The sequence below is a fragment of the Lineus longissimus genome, chromosome 12 (assembly GCF_910592395.1).
Source record: "Lineus longissimus chromosome 12, tnLinLong1.2, whole genome shotgun sequence".
NCBI lineage: Eukaryota > Metazoa > Nemertea > Pilidiophora > Heteronemertea > Lineidae > Lineus > Lineus longissimus.
The window spans coordinates 17,838,416-17,862,499 of NC_088319.1; the positions used below are offsets into that span (position 1 = coordinate 17,838,416).

Below are 24,084 nucleotides of genomic sequence, written 5' to 3' on the forward strand. Positions count from 1 at the left end.
AGATATTGTGTTATAAAAGCCAGATAGTCAAGGAAAGGGTTAGGTGCTGAAACAGCAGAAAAATAATTGAAATCATTTTCAAAATGCACCAATTAAAATGAGATAAAAGAAAGACACATCATTATCTTCTTATTAAAACCCGCCTCCAATACGCTGATATCAGGAGGCAGAATTTGCCTGAACTAGTCACACGATAAGGCATGTGATTCAGAATTTGCAATTTTTGATTGGACAATCCACCGAGGAATGGATTTAATAAGAAGATTTTCATAAAAACCTAAAACTCTATTAATAACTCAGTACAAAGAATCATTATGTTGGAATGCTCTCGAATCCGTGCTATTAAACCAGGTATTATTTCATGGTACTTCTGTTTTCCTACCTGCATAAAAAACTCAGCCATTAAACAGTCAAACCATGGTTGAGCTACGTCCAGGGGTCAAGATTCATTTGACAGGTCACCAGCTTTGACCAAAGAAACAATCAGCAGACGTTGGTAATGAAAATTGGTGGCAATTTAGATTTGATACACTTTGTATTGATTGGCCAAGTATTTTCAGTCCAAATTGTTGATAAGAGAGCTTATAAACCAACACCAGGAGAATCACAAGTTAAGGGAAGATAGAATTGTTTAAGGTTACCATAGCAACAATATGGAAACCACAGTAACCAAATGGTACCAGCAACCAAAGTAAAACCACGGTAACCAAATGGTACCAGCAACTTGAGGTACACCAGGCTAGTCACCATGGAAACATGCTAACCTGCATGAAGAATTCCTGCATTAAACAATCGAACCAAGGTTCAGCGACCTCTGAAGGTCGCGCCTCATTTGAAACGTCAGAAACTTTTACGATGACCATCATCAGCTGTTAAAATAGGATAAATTAGCATAAATCACTTCATATTTTTGATAAACCACATTGGCAAGTAGATGTTGACCTCCATGTTGCTATTTGAAGTCTCTATACAGGGGGAGTTGTGTTGGAGCAAATAAATACAAAGCAGCACAGCTACAGCAAATTAAGCATGTCCTGAAAAAGAGCCGAGAACCGTACCAGAGCACTCTGCATGCGCATGCGCAGAACTGTACCACTGCATGCGCATGTGCAGAACTGTACCACTCTGCATGTACATACTGCATGTACGTGTACATGTGCATACAGAGAACTGGACCATTGCGAATGCGCATGTTGACATGCACACCGCAAAACTGTAAAAAAGGACGATAAGTCTACAGTTGAATAAAATACGACAATAGAAGAGGAATACCAGGAATCTGAAGAGAACTCAACCATGCTACGGAGACTGACATTGATGTGTAAACAGCTGCCCAGTGCATATACAACATCAGAGTTTACAAAGTCACATGCGTATATTTCGAACCTGATTAAAAAATTCTTGTAATAAACAGTCTAGCCACGGCTCGGCCACATCCATGGGTCGCGCTTCATTTGAGATGTCGGACACTTTCATTAAGATCATCATTAGCTGAAGAGGGACACATTGTTGATATATTAATACTGCCAGCAGACGATCAATCGGTCAATTCTTGTTGTTGCATGCCAAGTCACCTACATTTTACTTTGAGGGCCAAGTAGTAACAGATTTGACCATGCCAGCACTTGATGGATGAGGGGAGACAGATGGTTTGAACTACCGTCCTGATACCCTGTTGATCAATACCTACCACTGCTTTATGCTCCTTATTGCTGAAGTCAAAGTTTTTGACTAAACTCTTGAAACTGTTGAGTATTTCTGAATGTTTTGCCATGTCTGTTGCTAAGATACACCTGAAAGGTGAGCAGATGATAGGAGTCATGATGGTGATAGCAAGGTTTGGCAAATCAAACAATCGTTCTCGTATGACTCATGATGTGTGCGTGGTCCAAAGTGTCACCATATTGGTATGAGGTTTGCTCCTGCCAGAACTCCCTCATATCAATGTCAAGGGGTGGTTTATTCATGCCTATTTGGTGAAGTGCACCTTCACAGATGGTCCACCAAGCGATCCGAATCCATCTAAGATTCAGGTTGGCATTTCAGGGGATTGGTACAGGAAGTCATGGTCACTTGGAGAGGGGCGCAAAGTGCCTTGCCCTAGGTCACAATTCTTACCTGATCATCCCTTCACGTACTTTCTTATACGTGTCGATTGGCAGGTTTTCGAATATGTTTGCCTGTGGTTTCTCAAGGATCTCAAAGGCTACGGCACAGTGGTGATTCTCCAACGGTGAAATGTCGTTATACATGAGCGCTAGTTCAGTTCTTGCATTGATCTGAAAGAAAGTCAAGGTCAAGGTTAAAGGTCAAATATGGGAAAAGTTGAGGTGAAAATACACCAGTCAGACTTTCAAAGTGGATCAAAGTGACTTGTTCAAGGTCATATTCTTACCTGATATGCATTGTTATACCCTGGATGGTCCAAGTCGTGGCAGATTGCGGACGTGATGAGGACAAGAATATCAATAGCATCGAGATATTTCGGCAAGTCTATTAACCATGTTAAGCCATACATCTGAAACAAGAAGAAATGTACAATCAGAGTGTGCTTATCAAGAGCTTTCCAACCAATGGTCATGTCAATAGGTTTACCAATGGAACTATCCAATAAAGCTTATCAAGAGCTTTCCAACCAATGGTCATGTCAATAGGTTTACCAAGGGAACTATCCAATAGAGCTTATCAAGAGCTTTCCAACCAATGGTCATGTCAATAGGTTTACCAATGGAACTATCCAATAGAGCTTATCAAGAGCTTTCCAACCAATGGTAATTGTCATTAGTTCCAGGTTTACTCGTGAAAATCACTTTTTTCTCGTTGAAGAATAACTTACCATTTGAGCAACCATGAAACAATGTTTGAAGTTATGAAACGGGACAGAATTATAATGAATGTAGACCTCGTAGAGCCACAACTGTAATGTCTTCAACTGAAACAGGACAAACGAGTATCATTTCCTGTCAGCCACACAATGAGCTGAATGCCACTTTACATCGCATCAAAAGTGCAGGCGTGACACTTCTCTTAAAATGGTTTTTCTTAAATATTTTTGCAGGATATTGCATTCCAAAATCCAACTACAGTCAGATCAATCTCTTTGATATTTCAAATTCCACAACATTTTTCACTTTCCTTTCATTTATTTCCATCAACATTATGATAAGATGGAAAATCCTGATTAACCTAATGCATGTGAACATTGTAGGATTTCTTCCACTGTCTCCGTCGAGATGACGTCTTCTTCAGATGACAGCCACTGTCTATTTTCCCTGGGCTCTTTTTTTAACCGCAGCAAGCTAATATCGTAAATGGATCTCAAGAAATGTGGGTGTGATCAGCACATTATACTTTCTTGATCACTGTTAACCCTTGGAAGCACAACTGGGCTCCTTTGTTATTCTATTTCTCTCAAGCACTACATCTGCCTCCTATTCTGGTGGTGTATTAGAGAAAACAGTGATACACACTACAGTCCAAGCGCACACCCAACTTCAGGAAAGTTCTGGTTAGCATTCAATATATGGCCATGTCTTGTATCAACCCAGTGACTGATTGGAAGTTCCCTTACCTCTATATTAAATGTTGATAAAAACCCCAGATCTATGTACATTTGTTGTAACAGTACCAGGATTTCAGCATCATCCCACTGCCAGTTGTCGAAGGTCGGTTTACGGAGGTAGACACGAACTGATTCGGTCATCTGGACTTGACTGCAAGTAAACATAACACATCGTTTAGAGTTACCACTCTACCATTACTCCCCCTAACCTTCACATGAATTCTTGACTGGTAGTTGCTTCTTAAAGGGTTAAATGCTGTTGTTATCTCGCCACGCATCAGTGTGTCTTCCTGATGTCAGCATGGATACCTGTCATGAGTAAATGGAAACATCCCAATAACAGTCATAACGCACTCCTGTGGAGCATTATGGGATATGTCAGTATTGATAGAGCTGTGACCTGCATTGGCCGACACCAGGCAATATTCAGTGTTTAACCGACTGACAGCAGAGAGGTGCTGTTTCATTCACGGTTTTTTTCCACCTGAGCACAAACTCGAGGCAGTTTTGATAGTCTTGACAACATCCTGGTAATATGCACCTCTTCATGACAAGGGTGACATTTGCTATCCGACTTGTCTGATCGTTTCTTCCGACAGCTATTGTCTTCCATTCACTGTCCACATCGGTACCTTGACAAGCATATCAAATTCCATCCAGAGAATTGTCTAGCGGTATGTGCAAGACAGCAGTCACATGACCACGTGTGAGGCATCAGCCAGAAGGGATCACATCCACACTCGTTGACAAAGTCCCTCTCACACCCCATCTCCAACACTTACCTCATCTTTTTAAACTTCTCAAAGACGCGTTCATAATGTTCCTGATCTTTCCGTTTACTGTTGTTTTTTTTGTTCCAGAACGGTTGTAACGACGTACCGCTGGAAATGTCTTTGAAAAGGCCCAACCAGCTCAGGTGCTCAACACCCTGGAAATAAAGAAAGAGAGTATAGAGACACTTGGACAAGAGACTGGGAGATGATGCTACATGGCTGTGTTGACATGTTGGTGGAGGCCAAACCAGCTCAGTAATAGATACTTCACCAAGAACAAAGGATGACGCCATCGTAGGTCCCCTTCATGTAGTACTACTTGAAGACAGCTGGGTACTTCAGAATATGTTCAATATTTTGAAAATGTAAAACCATGTTTTGAGAAATGATTTGCTACATCAAACAGAATCAGACAGTTCAATTTTCTGGCCGAGATACAGAATCCATGAGAGCGTTTAATAGACGACATTAGTGAGAAGTGGTGGAGATTCATCTGCATGTCTTGTTATGTTTGACGGTATTAAAAAGCAAGGTGGAAATGGACAACCTGATGCCCCTCGCACCCCTCAACGAGGGAGAACTTCCCACATGCTGCTCATCACTAAACAATTACCCATCAACCCCTGCTTCATTTCACACACATGGCCGTAAAGTTCCCTGAAGGTGATTGGTTGGTAGATAACAGGTCTTAGTGGCTCCATAACAATTTGGGAAATTTGCCCAGCAAATGTTAACCTCTTTGATCTATTGGCCATGAATTGTGTTAGAGACCAAGAACCAGCTTGTTTATGCTGGCTGATGGCTCATGTCCTAACTCTGGATGTTCTAGCTTAAGCAGTAACAACCTACAAGATATATTCCCAAGATTATAGCAATTTTCTCAACCCTGGGTTATTTGAAATTCTAGTCAACAATCTCTTATAGGTTCCCTCAAAACAAAACACACATTCATACATGAGAAAGGAACAACTATGCACCAACCTCTAATTTTTCCCTGAATGATTCCACCTTGTGTTTTATCTCAGACAACGATTGGGGCAATTCACCATTCTCAACAAGCAGTTTCTTTTCAACGAGTTGCAATCGTGCCTCCATGTCGATGGAGTTGAAGCCAAGTTGGGAAGCTATTGTGTGACCTGAAAGGACAATGAGTAAAGGAGGATTAAGGTTCGATTCAGCTGAGGCTTGGAGACTCCTTTAGCAGAGTCAGAAACCAAACGGTTTTTCATATCGCTCTGGCCAAAGTTACAGAGTTGAACTCAGGAATGTACCAAAGGACACTGGTGTTACACAACACTAGATTATCCTTAGGGTGGGTCCCCCCCCCCCGGACCCCATTCCAACATGCTAGTTCAGAATCTTAAAGAATATGCTCATCTCAGCTGGCTTCCACTTGAGCATCTTCTGCTGTCCCCATGTGATTCTCAAGTTCGCATATCAGCACGACTCGAAAAAATAACCAATATTTCTTTGCAAATGCCTCGATAATGAACCGTCGTCTCAATGTATCCCCACAGCTGACTTTACAACCATTTCTCAATATCGCAATTGGCATCTCTAAAACACAAGTTGCCATGACAATTACCGATAACAAATGGGGACCGGGCAGATGCTTATTGGTAATTTTGTTCTAAAAACCTGCCGGTAAAAGATTGCGCTTCTGCTGGTTCAGCGGTTATCAACTTAGACCAGGTGGAAGCCTTGCGTCCTGATATCCTTATCGATTATTGGAAAAAATGGTCTTAATCTGGCCATCTGGTTGTGACTTTGTCCTCCTAAGACCACCATGTTTCTGTCTGCATTTACACTGACTATGCTGATCACTTGTTCAACTCACTGCTTTCATTAGAGCTGAGGCCTGTTATCATATTAATTGGGGCTGGAGTGGTGAAGCCAGACGATTGTTGATTGATCCCTGATACTGGTGGACATTCCATCCGGAGAATCTAATGATGTCCATGTGGTGATTGCAAAACCGGACAGTGTGAGGCAGAGTTGTAATGGCTGAGGGTGTGTGGGTAAGTCGGTGAATGTCACTCCTTGTCCATGGTATGTCCCCTGACAGTTCTGCTCTGAAAGCCCTGGACTTTTGCTGTGACAGACACCACCGCACCAACCTGCTCAACACAACACGTATCGACCTCACGCTGGCTACCACAGCATACAGTTTGTTATCATTATCCATAACTAAAGGATCAACAGCAAGAACCAATCACTGGCGAATCAGTATTGTATATCTAGAATCACTCAAGGCATATGATCACCCATTCAGCTCCCGCGATCACCCATTCAACGCAATCACCATTCCAGTTTGCTCTTTCCAATAAACCTGCTGAAATATTAATAAGGACACCGAACTGATCATGCTAATCCTTCGCATCATGCAAGCTCACGCGAGAATCTTAAGTGCTGGGTTGGGCCTACTCATCCACGGTCGCACTTAGTCAGTCATGGCTGTGCCAACTCAACCAAGGTCACACCTACTCAACCACGGTCGCACTTAGTCAGTCACGGCTGTACCGACGCAACCGAGGTCACACCTACTCAACCACGGTCGCACTTAGTCATGGCTGTGCCGACTCAACCGAGGTCACACCTACTCAACCACGGTCGCACTTAGTCAGTCACGGCTGTACCGACACCACCGAGGTCACACCTACTCAAACACGGTCTCACTTTAGTCAGTCACGGCTGTACCGACGCAACCGAGGTCACACCTACTCAACCACGGTCGCACTTAGTCAGTCACCACCGAGGTCACACCTACTCAACCACGGTCTCGGGCAATGTTTAGACAACTGCCAATGAATTTCACACAAAATCAATTATTCATTGCTTTCATGTACTTCAACTAGTTCCATGAGAAGATGGCGGAGAAGAAAGAATTTGGAAGGAAGGAATGGAAATGGTGTTTCTTTAGACATGCACTTGGCGGGAAGAAAGAATTTGGAAGGAAGGAATGGAAATGGTGTTTCTTTAGACATGCACTTGGCGGGAAGAAAGAATTTGGAAGGAAGGAATGGAAATGGTGTTTCTTTAGACATGCACTTGGCGGGAAGAAAGAATTTGGAAGGAAGGAATGGAAATGGTGTTTCTTTAGACATGCACTGGCCAATGTTAAGGAAGAAGATGTCAAATAAACAAGTACTGCTCATTTTACAATCGGGGTCAGATCTGATGAATGCTCAATACAGTGGAACCCTGGTAACATGACCACTCATTTTTTGGGACTGATGATGTTTCTTCATTTTGAACATTCATTCAGCGGTCAAAGAGTACTAGACAGGAATCAAAGCGGCACCTATCTCTCACATGGTACATCACCAGCATTTTCATGAAAGACTCTACTCAACTGTTACTGCCGCAAACCTTTGATTATGTTCAGAATTGCCACAACCAATAACCATCTCATACCACATTATAGAAAAGTCGTTAAATCTGACAATCTCACAGACCAACTCGATTTGAGCTGGTTTTTCACAGAACGCAATACCCAGAGAAACATCCATGTTACAAATGGATTTCTAAACCATCACTGGCAGATTATGTTTCACAGACAATCCAACTATCTCCTCGATAAGTATTCATGCCAAGTTGTGTTTTGACGCTAATCTGTCTTGAAATTCGATGATGCCGTCATTTCACATTTGAATCGATTAGGCCGTGTGTGAGTGATTGTTTGTGGTAAAAGCGGTGATGTTGTTTAGTCGATATTCACCCTGAAGTCGAAGCTTGGGGAGAAGACCTTGTGGATTGTGGCCATTTTGATCAAAGGGCATCAACGCAGGTTCTCCATCTTCAAATTACATACCCTAGCCTCGGCATTGGGAGTGGTTGGGGGTGAAAGGAGACATGGATGGAAGAACTAGAGTGAGATGGTTGGACATAGTGAAGCAGGATGGAGACCTTGAGGGAGCTGCTGCTGACTGGAGACAATGGTGAAGCATGCTTGTACTATTGATGTCCTGGACATCATGTTACCTTAGAGAGAGCCTTGGCCAACTCCTGGGCAGCAAGACTGCGGTCATCCTGGGCGCACACTTTGTCGCCAAGACAATATTGCTTAGGGAGTCAACATCCTGCTACGTGAAACAATAGTCAGCTCCACAACATGTTTCGTGTAGTTCGAAATTATGGATTGGATCTGATGGCAAGCGCACCATAGTCTTAAGCTGAGAAAAGATGTAGATGTGAGTTTGCCTGTGAGTTAGCTATCATTAAGGACATTCACTCACATCTATTTGCCACCCGCCCCAAAGATTCCAAAAATGATGAACGATGATGAAAGTTGCCAACATTTGCTGGCGTTTCATTCCAACCTGCACATTATCGAATGCAACACTTCATTCCAACCTCACCATTATCCAATGCAACATTTCATTCCAACCTCACCATTATCCAATGCAACATTTCGTTCCAACCTAACCATTATCCAATCCAATCTCGATATTACCGCAATAAACTAGACAAATGACGCCAGATAACAACATAGCGTTGATCATTGTTCGATACTGCCGTAAGATGACCAACATCCCAGCCATTCATTGCAGCAGATGTCAATTTCTTTTCAAGATATCGCTTCCTAACGACAACACTTTCCTGCTTTAAGCAAGTCATTCGAATGAATACAATCTGAAAGGCTGCGTCATTTCTATCTTGGATCTGGCGGCAAATTGTCACGGTTTTTAAGCATTTTAACCCTTTTTCTCCTGCAACTACACTACAAGGATAAGATAGGCTACCACAATGGTTTCAGTAACCTGTGGTCTTGTTTACAAGTAAACCCCAGTTTGAGAAAGAGATTTGGTCAACAGTAATAGCAAAATCTTCGGGATGAATCAGCCATCTCTTCCGACAAACACAACATACCGTCCATTCAGAATGTTCTTTTTCATAAATGTCACCAGCAGGCAGTTCTCATTCATCAGGAAGATTCTCTCATAGGCAAACATGAAGATGTGTTATTTGTGGAATATGTGCGGAGGAACAAATAAAAGAATCCTACGAGATCATGCATAGCATGAATATAGCGGTTGCTGCTGTGATGCTGTAACATCGCTGGCCGCTGTGATGCTGTAACATCGCTGGCCGCTGTGATGCTGTAACATTGCTGGCCGCTGTGATGCTGTAACATCGCTGGCCGCTGTGATGCTGTAACATTGCTGGCCGCTGTGATGCTGTAACATCGCTGGCCGCTGTGATGCTGTAACATCGCTGGCCGCTGTGATGCTGTAACATCGCTGGCCGCTGTGATGCTGTAACATTGCTGGCCGCTGTGATGCTGTAACATCGCTGGCCGCTGTGATGCTGTAACATTGCTGGCCGCTGTGATGCTGTAACATCGCTGGCCGCTGTGATGCTGTAACATCGCTGGCCGCTGTGATGCTGTAACATTGCTGGCCGCTGTGATGCTGTAACATCGATCACAGAAAAGTGTTCATCATCATAATGTAATGAACAGACAAGAAGTGATCAGCAGTTGCAGGAAATGACACAGTGTCACAAAGGTATCATATCAGACTGAGTTGCATGGTCTAGCAGGCAAAGTGTTTCATTCAGAACAACCTGACTTTGGCAAGTCACTGGTGCTTTGATTGTGACATCGCATGAATGTGGTTTCGATGCCAGGCATTGTTCTCAGAGCCTGTCATTCCTTTTCAAGATCAATCAAGCTCTAAACACATAACAGTGTCAGATGCCGAGACTTCGTGTGGTCCCCTGTGGCCTAGTGGTAGTGACTGGGGCCAACATGCAAGAGATCCCAGGTTCAAACCCTGAGCAGACCAAGGGATAAGACATTTTGCAAAAAAAATTTGTTAATTTTTTTTTACTGGGCAGAGAAAAAGTAAACAATTGTTTACTTTTCTCTACCCATTAAAACTCTTTACCCATTTTAAAGACATTTGCTTATAAATTCTAAAGCAAGATAACCATTTTTTTGAAATGGCAAAATGGAGTCTGTCATGTTCATGTCAGTGATGGTTGTCAACACGATCATACATGATAACAGACATTGTGTGCGTGACGTTTTACAGATATTGATTTTAATCAGAATGATGGAGTGGTTAAATTCAAACAAATTAACTGATTTAGTGAAGGATTAAGATGGTTTTCCAGGATATATTGTTAGTGGCATTTATAAGAATGATACACACTGACCTTTGGTTCTAAGTAAATACTGTAAAACCTGCTATATATTTTGTGAACTCTCTGTCTGAAGAATTTCATTAAGATTATCTTAAAGAGAATATTTCCAATTTGCTACATGGTTTAAAACTTGCGTGGAGTGTGGATGAAGCTTAGATACGATGAGCTGATGTGGTCTTCCCGGTATCTTTATGACCACAAGCCTCGCTATCAAAATGGTCAAGTGTGGACTTGAAAGCGTTTGTAAATCCAAGCGATGTATGCAGAAATGTCAACATCTTACCCGACAAAATGGCCGCTACCACCTCGAGCTTGTAGCGTGTGTTGGGTGAATTCTCGGCTAACTTGCCCGAAATATTGACTAGGTTTCCCTTTGTGTTGTAGAGTTTAAGGATGTCGTTTGGTCCTGCTTCTGCCGCTGCTCGGAATGTCTCTGAAACGATCAAATGTCGAAAACGATGTTAAAATCATGAAAGTGACACGCAGACCCCTTGAATGGACAATATTAAAATGTCTGATGTATTTCATGTGGCAATATTTTGGCGCACAAATTTGGTCAATTTTGATTTATCTCGTTGGTGTCTTGCAGAGAACTGCATTTCGAACGATTCTGATTGCAATCTACTTACTCTTTTATAGTTAGGCAAGTTTTAAGCTAATTTTTCATCCCAGATCGCCAACATGAAATGGAACTATTGGATTTTTTGAAGCACACCATCTGGCCCATAAAAGCATTCTTCAATTTGCGCTCACGTTGGCCATAGCAATGATTGATTGGCTCCTTGAGTGGTTAGACTGAGGGTCGGTGGACCATACAGAATGACCTGAGTTACCAGCAGAAGTGGCCAGTTGAATGAACCTGTCCCAGGTGGCAACAGACCAAATCTTTCCTTTAACAGATTTTAAAGGGGTGTAATCCTTGCACCTATCCATTTCACCCGCCACATATGATTCCAGTGGGTATATTTCAACCTGGAATCGAGCATAGATCAACACCCCAAACTACTGCTTCCCTCACGCTACCCTGACTGGACTACATAATGATGTCAGCCCTGTCAGCCTACTTCAATCCATCTAAGCATGCAACAGTCTACATCTCATATCTCAAACCACACATGGCACTAATTAGGGGCTTCTTATTATATGAGGCATTCATGAAATGAACCGTTCATAATGCCACCAGATCGAGCCAAGGGCAATAAATCCTCATCCAAACTCGAGAAACTTGTCACAGCTGTCTCACAAACAACCGTTTGATCGTTAGGGAATGACAGCACCGCCCTGAGGAATGAGCAACAAGCTTCCGTCTGGGGGCGGAGGAGAGCCTCACACTGACAGAGATGAGTGGCAGCTTTCTCTCAATGCAACCCTTCGCATACCAATCCCACACAAGGATCTAACTTCTCATGGTCATATCAGGCCTACTTGTATTCCAATCAGCACGCGACACCAGTTGTAGGACTCATGGTCATATCAGGCCTACTTGTATTCCAATCAGCACGCGACACCAGTTGTAGGACTCATGGTCATATCAGGCCTACTTGTATTCCAATCAAAACGCGACACCAGTTGTAGGACTCATGGTCATATCAGGCCTACTTGTATTCCAATCAGCACGCGACACCAGTTGTAGGACATCAAATGACAGACTGTCACAAATGTATGATATAAGACTAGCAGGCAAAGTGCTTCATTCATGATCAGAATGTCACCCAATGTAGACCTTCACTTTGTCCTTTGGCAAGTCACTGAACCGGTGCTTTGATTGTGACATCGCATGAATGTGGTTTTAATGCCAGGCATTGTTCTCAGAGGAATCGTTTTCAAGATCAATCAAGCTCTAAACACATAACAGTGTCAGATGCCGAGAGTTCGTGTGGTCCCCTGTGGCCTAGTGGTAGTGACTGGGGCCAACATGCAAGAGATCCCAGGTTCAAACCCTGAGCAGACCAGGGGATAAGACATTTTTCAAAAAAAAAGTAAATTTTTTTTTTAATGGGCAGAGAAAAAGTAAACAATTGTTTACTTTTCTCTACCCATCTCTACCCACACAGCCCATCCATGGAGTGGGGAATCTGCCCCCTTCATCATAAAACCAATGATTTTGTTCATAATTCAACGGGTCACTGTTCTGAGAGCAGCGAGTGCAACATGGTTGGACAGGGCTTCTCCCGGATCTTCTCCTTTCACATACCGGGAACACATACTGACCTCCAACATTCTGATCACGTGCAATGACCACGAGTTCAAGCAGTCTGATCCAATAAACCAAATCATGGAACTACACCGTGTTTTGACGGCTCTTCACCCCATCACAGCCAATAAACCTGAATGTCGCTTTATTGCCAAGCGAACTGGAATATTGTTGATTATTGGTTTCTAGCAAATCCCATCAAACAGCTGACACTCCAGGTTGTAGAATTTCACGCTGAAGACAACATTGATCTTTCATGTTAAAGGTTGTGCCCTCATGTGGCGGCCATTTTCAGGAAAGGTGTGATGAATTACGCCATGTTTGATGTTTGTGAGCTGATCACGCCCACTTGCAAGCCCAGGACAGGGAACCTACTTCACACAGAAGCTCATGCTCATCAAATAGTGACCAGTATAGTGAAGTCGTTTTAATTTGAAATTTTGAAATTTTTGAAATTTTGTAATTTTTGGAATAAAATGCATTGAAATTTCTGAAATTTTTGAAAAATAAGGAAAATTTGGAAATCTTTGTAATTTTTGAAATTTTGAAATTTTTGAAATTTTTGAAATTTTAGAAATTTTAGAAATTTTTGAAATTTTTGAAATTTTTGAAATTTTTGAAATTTTTGAAACTTTCAATACTTTTTGGGATTGATTGAGAATGAATAGAAATAATGGACTTGGGAGTTCTTGACACCTGTCTTGCAAATTAAGTCTTCAAGAAGACTTCACATCACTTTCTGAATCAGCAATATGCCCTCCCTTGAGAAAATCGAAACGTGTTCACAGCGCCAGAAGTTCTTGATTGGGGAAGTTGGGGGGGGTGGGGATTGTGATACCATCGTGATCCAAGCAGAATGTGATCACAACCCACAAACCATCATGAATCTCCCACTACCAATAACGCATCAAAAATTGAAGTAATATCTTCCGTCTTTGAAAGGCTCTCCATTCTACATGTCAAACTGAATTGATCCATAATGAAATTTGTCAAGAAGTAATCCTTCCGTAATTGGTTTCTTTGAGAAAATTACAGAACATTTCACTCTGAATGACTCTGATTTATTCTCCTGTGCACCGACTGACAACGTAAGCCATCACGATTGTATTGATCTGGTTAGAAGGCGTTATGAAGTTATAATAAAAAATTTATTTATTTTCAAATGTGGAAATGGACTGTTATCTTTCAGCGGATCAGTCAGGTAATGTGCTCATAAGCCTAAGGTGATGGGTTCTACTCCTTGTAGAGTCACACACTGATGCAACAATCTTGAGTAACACACTTAACCCTGCAGTTGCTTATTCTCTCAACCTCCGAGTGTCATTCTTGGGATGCAAGGGAAGCCAAAATGTTAGCTGAGATTTTCAAGCCTTCAGACCCAGGAGCCGTTTTGGCTGTAATCCTGCATCTTGCTAAGAAACAGTATCTCATAATCCCAGCCATTTGCTGAGAACATCTTAATAATTCGTTGGCCCGCCAAACCGTTTGGGTCAAACCCACTTTACAGGAGCTGCGCTGCTCTTAATCCTCTCCACATTCCTGCATCAGTTGCCGATGGCTGCCGTATGTAAACAATATACTTACTGTTGCCAAGGAAACGAAAATCCTCCCTAACTCTGCCACATCAGCTGTCTTAGTAAACCTCAGCAGATGAGATCCAGGCAGGGATTCCATTTAACCCTTGAGTGAACTTTCCCTGCCGTGCAAATTGGGGCCTGTGATTGCTGTTCCTTCACAGACAGACCACAAGTATCAGGGAGGCCTATCACACTACAAGTCAGACAATTCATCAGCAGCTTATCTCTTAAGCACATAGTAGGTTTGGCCAAATGTCATGCTGGTCACCAATGGCCTATATTTGGTGCCAAAATCTGTTTTACCTGTCAATCAACAATACAATTGTTATCAAAATCATTATCAGCCAACTTGAATCAATTGTTCACTGATAGTGTCCATAAAGTCTGCCCCACCACCGGAACCAGACCTGTATCAACAATCACAACACATGGCATAAAAATCTAATTAACGACATGATTACTGTTGATGTCAGCACAGCCGATCTAGCTGATGCATTAATAGCAAGGTATGAGCTGTTCCGCACTATTATCATTAACCAGTGTTCAATCAACGTTAAGTGTCAAACTCGCTGCGAAGATTGGTCAGGCCTTGGCAGAGATGAGCATGGCGGCGTCAGATTCACTCAGCAAGGTCATCGGTCATAATTTTGTTGTTTCACTTCTAATGGGAATCTCTTTGCGTCTGGTGTTTCAGTGCCAAGCGTATATGTTTGATATGCATCGAGATGATCAGAGTTGTTGTCGTCTAACATCTGCCTAACAAGCAACAGGTCCCAGGCTGATTCCCAGCCTAAACACCCAGGTACCTCGGTCAGACAGAAAAGTATAAGGTGTGTTCACAGTCACAGACAACCCTTCTGTACTACCCTGAACCTGCCACCATCATCACACAACAGACATGACAGACCACCTTTTACCACAAGTCTGCCAACTGATCAAGCCAGTCAATTACCACTTGACTCTTCAGTCATCCTTCTGCACAGGTCAATTTGCTCTTGCGTGGGAAACATATTGTCCATCCATCAAAGGTTATTGATGCCCCCATTTGATGGTGATGACTTCATCAGCATACTGCGCAGACACTGTGTGGTTCATGAAGCTGTCATACAGACGCCAACCCGTTACTCGATTATTACTTCATTATATGAGAGAGACGAGAATGAATACAGACGCAGTGATAATTGTGGCAATCGTACGTCGGTAATATCTGATGCTGAATGTATCGCCGGAACAATAGGACGTAATTAACACCAGCGAGGGAAATGTATTCTTTGAGGTGTGGGGATTAGGTGCTAATAGAACCCTATATGACATTATTGAGCCATTGTGTAACTGGATTGACACTCTTTACTACCAAACACAGAGTTCAGGTTCATCGCACATGTTAAGAAAGCATTACCATACACATATAACTACCACTTTATGTGGCAGCTAACCAATTGACCACTGCATAACAAGCTCACAAGTCTTCAACTATAAACTCCTTGGTCACGCCTGCCAAGACAGATTTGCCAACAAGGTGGTCTTTGACCCAAGCCTGTCTGTGTCATATTGTCCCATTTGGACGGGCTTGTTTGATCCAGGTTAAAGCACCGTGTGAATAGGATTGACCTAGCCCTAACTGAACTTGATTTACCTCAGACTCATCGCAAAGCGGAGTCTGAGACCGGTTCAGGTCGGATAAGGCCAGTTTGAGTGTGTGTGTGTGTCAATCCCACCAGAAAACTCTGGGCCTTTGATACACTGCGTGGAGGACACCATCCGCCTCAATTCCAAGGAGGTCCTGTCCATCTTGATTATCAGCCTCCATCACACCATCACACCTCCTACATGTTTGATCTGCCCTAATCCCGACAAAAGCGGAAGATTCCCCGTCTCGATCCAATACCCTTCAAAATAATGAATTGATCGTGTAAATAGTCTGAGCATAACCAGATTGTTCCCTCAGTGTTCGTCGCCATGCGCACAGTGTCAAGTCAATCTTTGCTGATGGTTGATAAGAGATTTGGCGGAGATGTGTCATAACTTGGCCCTACAACTTGAACCTTGTCGTCAAAAACCTACAAATCAAGTTGTCTCTGCTAAGATGCCCAACCAAGCAATCATCACCTTGTAAAAAAGCAATCATGGCACAATTTTCTTTCATTTAACGTGCTAATGGAAATGATGGAACCACCTGGTAGGAATCATATATTTGATAATATACGCCTCTCTTACTCAACTATTTTGATGAGGATTATTTTCACGAGGCTTCTGGGTGAGTGAGAACCCATCAAAATTGTCTCTCGTCATATCTGTAGTGATATGATCGATTCTGGGCAAACACTTTGGAAACCTGTTCATTCCAGAACACTGGTGTCACAATGGGCCCATCCAAGCTTATGTGTGAAGCAATTCATGACGAAAGTGGCAGTTAATATAGCTCACTTCAAAAAAGATTCTCATTAAAGCGGAACGTCAAAGAAAGCATCATGCAACAGCAAGTGTAACGTCAAAGCAAGCGTAATGCCAAAGCAAGCGTAACGTCAAAGCATGCTTTCGAATTGGCTCAGTGTCAATTTGGTATCTGCCCATTCCGCCTCAACCTTATTCGCCTTATCCAATTTTGCCTTCTCCCATTTAGCCTTCTCCTAACTTGCCTTTTCTCAATCCGCCTTCTACGATTTCGCCATCGTCTTATCTCGCCTTTGTTCCAATTGGCCTTCTTCCTAACTCGCCTTCCTCTCATCTTGCCTCATCCTAGTTTGCCTTTTCTTATTTCGCCTTTGTCCTATTCTGCCTTGGTTCCATCCTGCCTTATCTCATCTTGCCTTTTCTTGATTGACCTTTATGTCAATTCGCCTTCTTCCCGTTTTGCCTTCTCCCGTTTCGCCATATCTCACCTCGCCTTTTATCAATCCAAAAGTTGGTTTTGGAGATACATGTAAGCTTACATGTAGATGGTTCAGAAGTTACGAAGATTTGAAAATATTGGTAATTAAGCAACAGCCTTGGGTAGGGTACCAAAACATAATTCGTGGAAACACTCTTATATGAAAGATTGGCCCCACAAACATGGGTAAAACATGGGTAAAAGAGACAAAAGTCTTTTGTAATATGGTATGTAATGTAATATGACTATAATGGCTGAGAAGTTATCTACACTTGTAATTTTGGCAATGTCCACCGGGTTTTGGTTGCGGGTACCCCCGAATGGACCCTAGAAGCCCTTCAACACTGTTGAAGACACTTTCATATGAAAGATTGACTCAACAAACATGGGTAAAGACACCAAGTTTGTTGCAAAGTAGGAAGAAGGCGAAATGGGAAGAAGGCGAAATAATACAAAGGCGGGGCGGGTAAAGGCGAGATAGGATGAAGGCGAATTAGGACAAAGGTAAATTAGGACAAGGTGAAATAGGAGAAGGCAGATTAAGACAATGGCAAACTGAGACGAAGGCAAGAATGGATAAGGCAACTTGTGATAAGGCAAGATAAAACAGAGGCAAAATAGCATAAGGCGAAAAATGAAAAGGCGAAAAAAGACAAAGGCGAGATAGAATAAGGCGGATTGGGAAGAGGCAAAATTGGAAAAGGCGAAATAGGAGAAGGCGAAATGTATATTTTTTAAAGGCAAAATGGGAAAAGGCGAAAAAAGACAAGGCGAAATGGGCATGAACCGTCAATTTGTGCTGAGAGGACTCTTTATGCCAGTAGAATCTGATTAGCTAACTTCAATAGACAGCTTTCTTCATTTCACATTTCCTCTCTAAGATGTCGACTGGTTGAGCCGACTCGCAAAATTCCTCACCATTTTGAATGAAAAGAAGGAGAAAAGTGGCGAACGTCTTATCATCGGAACGTTTCTGTTACCTGAGGAGAGCTGGGATGTAAAAGGAACACGCGCAATGTGAAATGAGTTGGTTGAAACTTGTGCCAAGCCCTGAACGGAGGCGATCGCAAATATGCCCCAAAAAAAGACATCTTGCTTGGCTTGCAACCGGAGGTGAAGTACGAGCCTTGATTGGGCAATCAGAGGAAAACATAGAACTGGTCAGCAAATCCTACCGGCATTGATCATCGATTGCCCACAAACCCTCACTGATCTGCTCATCTGCTTTGAGTGTTACGGCACTGGCTTAAGTCACCAGCTTTGCTCCGTAACAGACAGCTCAAGGAGAACTGCTCCGGGTGGGGGGAGAGTGTTATTTGTTACAGTTTATTCACAAACATGTTTTTTAATACTTGACCTTGCTGCGTAAGATACAGCTCCAACCTGGCTGTGGCACACTGACAGTTATGGTGAACATGATACTTGGAGTATAGCAAAACACTTTCCCTGAGGGACCACTTGGCTGCTACATACAACACCTTGGAGTGCTATCAGCCACTTGTCACTGTACCTACCCAGGCTTACTTCTCTTGACTGCAAGTACAAGCATGTCAGCACCAATAACACAAGACACGTCTCTCCCACAATGCCCCAGGTGAGTGAACCCAAATGTCAACATTCAAATGTAATATGACGATGCCAACTAGCTACTCATCACAGAAACAGGCACGTACAAAGTTACGAGAGCGAAATGTCCGCGGGAACATTTGAGAGGAGACCGTGATGTCAAAGGAATAATCTCGAGTGTCTGTTATGGAAAGATGAGAATGCCAATACTATGAGGGGAAATCAGTGAGAGACATTGGTGTATTGCTGGATCATTGAGATCAGGTCTGTCAGCATTGAACAAACATAAAGAAACAATGTCAAAACATTTCACCTTTTCAACAGAAACTCACCAAATTGGCAGACAAATCTCAAGATTATGTCATTTCTATAGCTTTTTATTGTCTATCATCCGCACAGCCAAGTACTATTATGTGCAGGACTGCAGGGAAAACAATATCTGATGTTTATGTTACCAAAAAACACAGTGAAGTAATGTGTTTTTGATGTTTCCAGTGGCAATGATCACAGTGCACATCAGCATTCAACACTGTGAGAATGTCCCCCAATAACCATCCTGAAGCATCGACATCAAACAGATATCAAAGTAAACCAAAAGTGGCAAGAAGCTGATTGAAAACTGAACAAGCTAGCAGGCAGTTGGAATGATGACATTCACCAGCTTCTTTCTGGTGACAAACTCAGAATGCAATAAGCTGGCATCTTACGATGTTGCTTTGACATGCCAGCTGGCCACACTGCACTTTTGAACCAGTGCAGTAACTGGCATTAAATTGATATTCAAGGTGTACCATCGTGCAGAGTTCTTCAATGAGATGATATTGGTAGTCTTTTTCAATGGAGACTTATTACTCATGCCATGCTTCTTCAACAAGATGTTATTGGAAACATCTCAAGTGAAATCGTGCCACATTGAGCATCACCATGTTGATCTAGCTACAATACCAGAGAATGAAAACATGAAGAACCTGTTACCTGCCTGTTCATCAATGTTTTTACTAAAGCCGAGAATGAAGATGTGGTATCTGAGGAGTAACAAATAAAAACACCAAGGATGGGTTGGATCTAATTGAGATAGCAGCATTGAAAGTGGCTACGCAATGCGGTGAAGAGTCTTTAGGCCTGAACAGATCAGAGTTTCTATATTGTAGTCACACTTGTCAGAGAGCACTCACACACTGCAGAGGATATCAGTCAGGATTTAGTTTGCTCTGTCTCATCTCCCACACTGCCCTCATAACTAGAGACATCTACCCAGAAAGCCCTCATAACTAGAGAAACACTGGAGACGTCCACCCAGAAAGCCCTCATAACTGGAGACATCTACCCAGAAAGCCCTCATAACTAGAGAAACACTGGAGACGTCCACCCAGAAAGCCCTCATAACTAGAGACATCTACCCAGAAAGCCCTCATAACTAGAGAAACACTGGAGACGTCCACCCAGAAAGCCCTCATAACTGGAGACATCTACCCAGAAAGCCCTCATAACTAGAGAAACACTGGAGACGTCCACCCAGAAAGCCCTCATAACTAGAGACATCTACCCAGAAAGCCCTCATAACTAGAGAAACACTGGAGACGTCCACCCAGAAAGCCCTCATAAGTAGAGAAACACTGGAGACGTCCACCCAGAAAGCCCTCATAACTAGAGAAACACTGGAGACGTCCACCCAGAAAGCCCTCATAACTAGAGACATCTACCCAGAAAGCCCTCATAACTAGAGAAACACTGGAGACGTCCACCCAGAAAGCCCTCATAACTGGAGACATCTACCCAGAAAGCCCTCATAACTAGAGAAACACTGGAGACGTCCACCCAGAAAGCCCTCATAACTAGAGAACCACTGGAGATGTCCACCCAGAAAGCAACATGCAGCCGACTCTGCTAACTCATGTCCATTTTCTCATTATCCGAGGTAATGGGGTAGTCAAAATAACAGTCAGAATCATGTCAGAGGATTAATCAGCGGTGGACAAATTAATACAAATTGTATGAGTGTTTCTAATCAAGCATTATCAATCATGCTTTGGACACAAATTACTGCTGTGCATGATCTTGTGCTCGGGTAATGGTGCTTTGATGGTTGTTAACTGTAAAAGCAAACTGCAGGTTCTGTTTCATGTAGAGACTCCATTTTGCCAATCCAATGACCAAAAGAACTCTTTCAAACACCAAAAATCGAATGAGTAAATGTTCGAAGGCCATGCAGACATAAGGTGACAATCAAGGTAATCAGCCTCCTTCTATCATTTGGTGGATTTTGGATGAGTTCAGGAGTTTTGTGTAGATTGGCTAAATGGAGTCACAACAGAGTGTTTTCACGGTCAGCCATCTTAGAGGGCAGAACAATGATTTGTCGTGCCAAATTTGGACTTGCTTTCTTTTGTCTGTCCTTCCATTACTGCAGGTGATGATGTCACATGAAACCACTCTATATGGTTAATGGTGCATTGACCTGTAACAGTAAACAGGTTAATGGCTAGCAACAGGCTTTCTTCATGATGGCCTGACTATGGGCCTACTACATGACAGTATACATTATTCAGATGTCTGTCGAGTACAACCCTTGCCTTGCCTACATAGGCCTTTGCTGTATTTTACTAAACAAATCTTTTTCACCTGCAGGGTTTATTCACAACTAGATACCTTCTGAATTACGCACAATTTGCGAACATAATACTCTTATCTCTCCATAAAAAAACCCATCACGGTCTGGTTTCCAACATGCAGAAAATTAAGGAAACAATTTATTAAGAGTGTGAACACTCCGGTGCCACTTTCATCCATATCTCATTATTTGGATCGTAATCAAGTGATACCTTCGAGCATTCCAGCGCTGGTTCATTAAATTCCACCTCCACTTCTGCCATATAAAATGCCTCTGAAGCAAGGTTGATACTTCATGGTAGAATTATCGGAGTGGTACATCATGCGCCAAGGTTGTCGGTGGAATCAGGATCAGGGAAGATGTGAGAAATCAACATGGCCACGGTTCATTTCATTGTTTGCGGAAAGAGGCTCGATGATATCACAATGATTGTTGAACTAATTGGTGAAGTCATGAAAATATTGGATTCCAAGAAATCATATTATATTGGAAGCTGAACGATGCTTTCTCCACCCAAGTTTGATATATTTTTTCCAAGTATTGACTGATTGTTGATATGAATAGGGCCAGTGAATGACATTGAACCAGTCATCCTGGTTGTCAGCTTATTCTCACCCAAAACCATTTCAGCTCTCCCACTGGGTGAAGGCCTTCACTTATACAATCATAACATTTGTAATCATAGTTAATGTGGTAGATCACTCATACCACACACTTGTCCAAAATGCTGCCAATCGGATTGAGTGAATGCAGATCTGAGGCCAGCACGCTCAATCAGATACTTGCACACCCGATCACTCATTGAACAGTACACATAACCAATCAATGAAATGCTTGTCAATAAGCGTCGTTTGAGTATTGATGTCTTGCTATCACGGTGGGACATGCTTGAAGTAGGTATCGGTGCATTGAGATCTCTTGGGTCTCTCTGAAGTCAGGAGTTGGCGGTGACCAGCCTTCTCTGGCCACCAGAAATCAAACCAGTTTGATTGCGGACTCCAGCGAACGCCTGCAGCAGCCAGGTGGGCTATCGATTCAGCCAGACTTGGAGGCAAGGCTAGCAAATCAGGTGGTGTTTTGGGGGACACATGATTTTAATTTAAGGCTATCTTGGACAAGGAGGAGTTAAGCAGTGGCAACAGATCACCACTGATCGCCACAATCCTTGTCTTAACACCGGAGTTGGCTATGAGTGTGCTGTAAGCTTACCCGGTAGTGCCTACACCTGAAGCCAGGAGTTGGTTCAGCCAGGAGTTGGTTCATTCTGATCCGGTAACCTCAGTTCCTTCTTGGAGCTGGGTTGGGCAGCAGTTTCTTGAGCACCTTGACAAGCTAGATCATGATGACTCTCTCGCAGAACAGGACTTCATCAATCTGTTTGAAGATTGCAGCCATCAACACAGACAACATGCAGCAACTCAGTTTGTTGATCAGGAAACTGCACATTGCACCTGAATCCATATCGGAATCAATTCAAATACACCCAGCTTCTATTGAAGTGCAGCAGCTTATTTTCTTTTGCCACATCTAAAGCACAAGTGAAGCTAAAAAACAACATGATGATAGTTTGATACCAGGAACCACCAAGTTTGAATTGGAATCTATAAGATACATGTATCTGGAACTTCTCACCAAGACAGGTTCAACAGAATGAAAGCCTGCGAATCTTCCTAGCCAACAACAGGCTGCAATTCAGAGAATGCACCTAACAAGAGAGCAATTAGAAACTTAGTCAAGACACATTTGATGTTCATTACAAAGTGATCCAGGATCTAATATTAAAACAATCATTTCAAGGAAATGAACACTTCACAGAAAGTATGCCAGCATTCTCTTGCAAAAACATCAATCCCTACTCATACTTTGTCCTCTAGCACACCAATCATCAACAACACAGCCATGGGCACTTCTTGTGCAATGTCCGTGTAAAATCCTAGCAACCATCTTGTGGCAGTCACTAGCAGTCACTAGCGACTGATTTGATAGGGTAGCACACCTAATTGGCTTAGAGATAAGGAGACAGGCACAACACCAAGCACAGTCATAGATTAGTGTTTCATGTCTGTGTATGAACTGTCAATGGATCACACAATGGACTATGTCAGACTAACATCCAATGAACTTAGTCCACTGACTTTTTCAACACTTCTTCTTCTTCTGAGTTTTTCGTTTGCAATGCATGCAAGAGAGGCAGCCCGTTTTCAGTAACAAAGTTGGCTGTTCTGGAGAGTTCCACCAGAAAGTTCCAAAGCTTTGTGGTCGGGGTGGTATTTTTTAAGAACTGGGGTCTTGTACAACCTAGACTCCAAGGCTCTTTGCCAGCTAAGTTATTTAAACAATTAATGTACAGGTATGGGTGAAATGGCTGAAAAACTTGGCCTGAGTATGATTAGAAAGTTGACAAAGATGAATCGTTGTGGTGTCACGGAAAGCCTCTTCACTTGTTTGACATTCATAACATTATGGTTTTGTTATCGGCACTGGCTTTGAAACTTCACACTCCACACTCGACCAAAACACACACAGTGTCAAAGTTATCTTTTCTGGTCAAGCACTGAAGTCAATGTGATTTGAAAACATAGAAATAGAGATAACTTTGCTCCAGTCTTCCAAGTTGTGGTCTTGCAGTAACTTGCTATTGGTAGTTGAACTCAGAACAAAGATCTCTCTAATCAGTATTTAGTCCAGGCATTCTTTGCACTATAATTGGCGTTGACATGATCTGACTGATTGCCACACTGGGAAAACATGAGTTGGTTTAGTTCTTAACATACCCAATAAT

General features: G+C 42.5%; 1 protein-coding gene across 4 annotated transcripts in view; it reads right to left on the reverse strand.

The window, feature by feature from the left end:
• Positions 1 to 24,084, reverse strand: part of LOC135496744 (high affinity cGMP-specific 3',5'-cyclic phosphodiesterase 9A-like) — a 30,939-nt gene that overhangs the window by 4,018 nt on the left and 2,837 nt on the right. For 2 of the 4 annotated variants that reach the window (XM_064786224.1, XM_064786220.1), the window contains exons 2-9: positions 10,766 to 10,915; positions 5,317 to 5,471; positions 4,345 to 4,490; positions 3,572 to 3,713; positions 2,837 to 2,932; positions 2,396 to 2,518; positions 2,119 to 2,279; positions 1,691 to 1,793 (exon numbers count right to left, since the gene is read on the reverse strand). In XM_064786224.1, coding sequence (XP_064642294.1) covers positions 1,691 to 1,793; positions 2,119 to 2,279; positions 2,396 to 2,518; positions 2,837 to 2,932; positions 3,572 to 3,713; positions 4,345 to 4,490; positions 5,317 to 5,430 — 885 coding nt within the window. In that variant the 5' untranslated portion in view covers positions 5,431 to 5,471; positions 10,766 to 10,915. Of the gene's footprint in view, positions 1 to 764; positions 870 to 1,386; positions 1,492 to 1,690; positions 1,794 to 2,118; positions 2,280 to 2,395; positions 2,519 to 2,836; positions 2,933 to 3,571; positions 3,714 to 4,344; positions 4,491 to 5,316; positions 5,472 to 10,765; positions 10,916 to 24,084 lie in introns of all 4 variants that reach the window. The other 2 variants (XM_064786223.1, XM_064786222.1) reach the window with 2 other exon arrangements.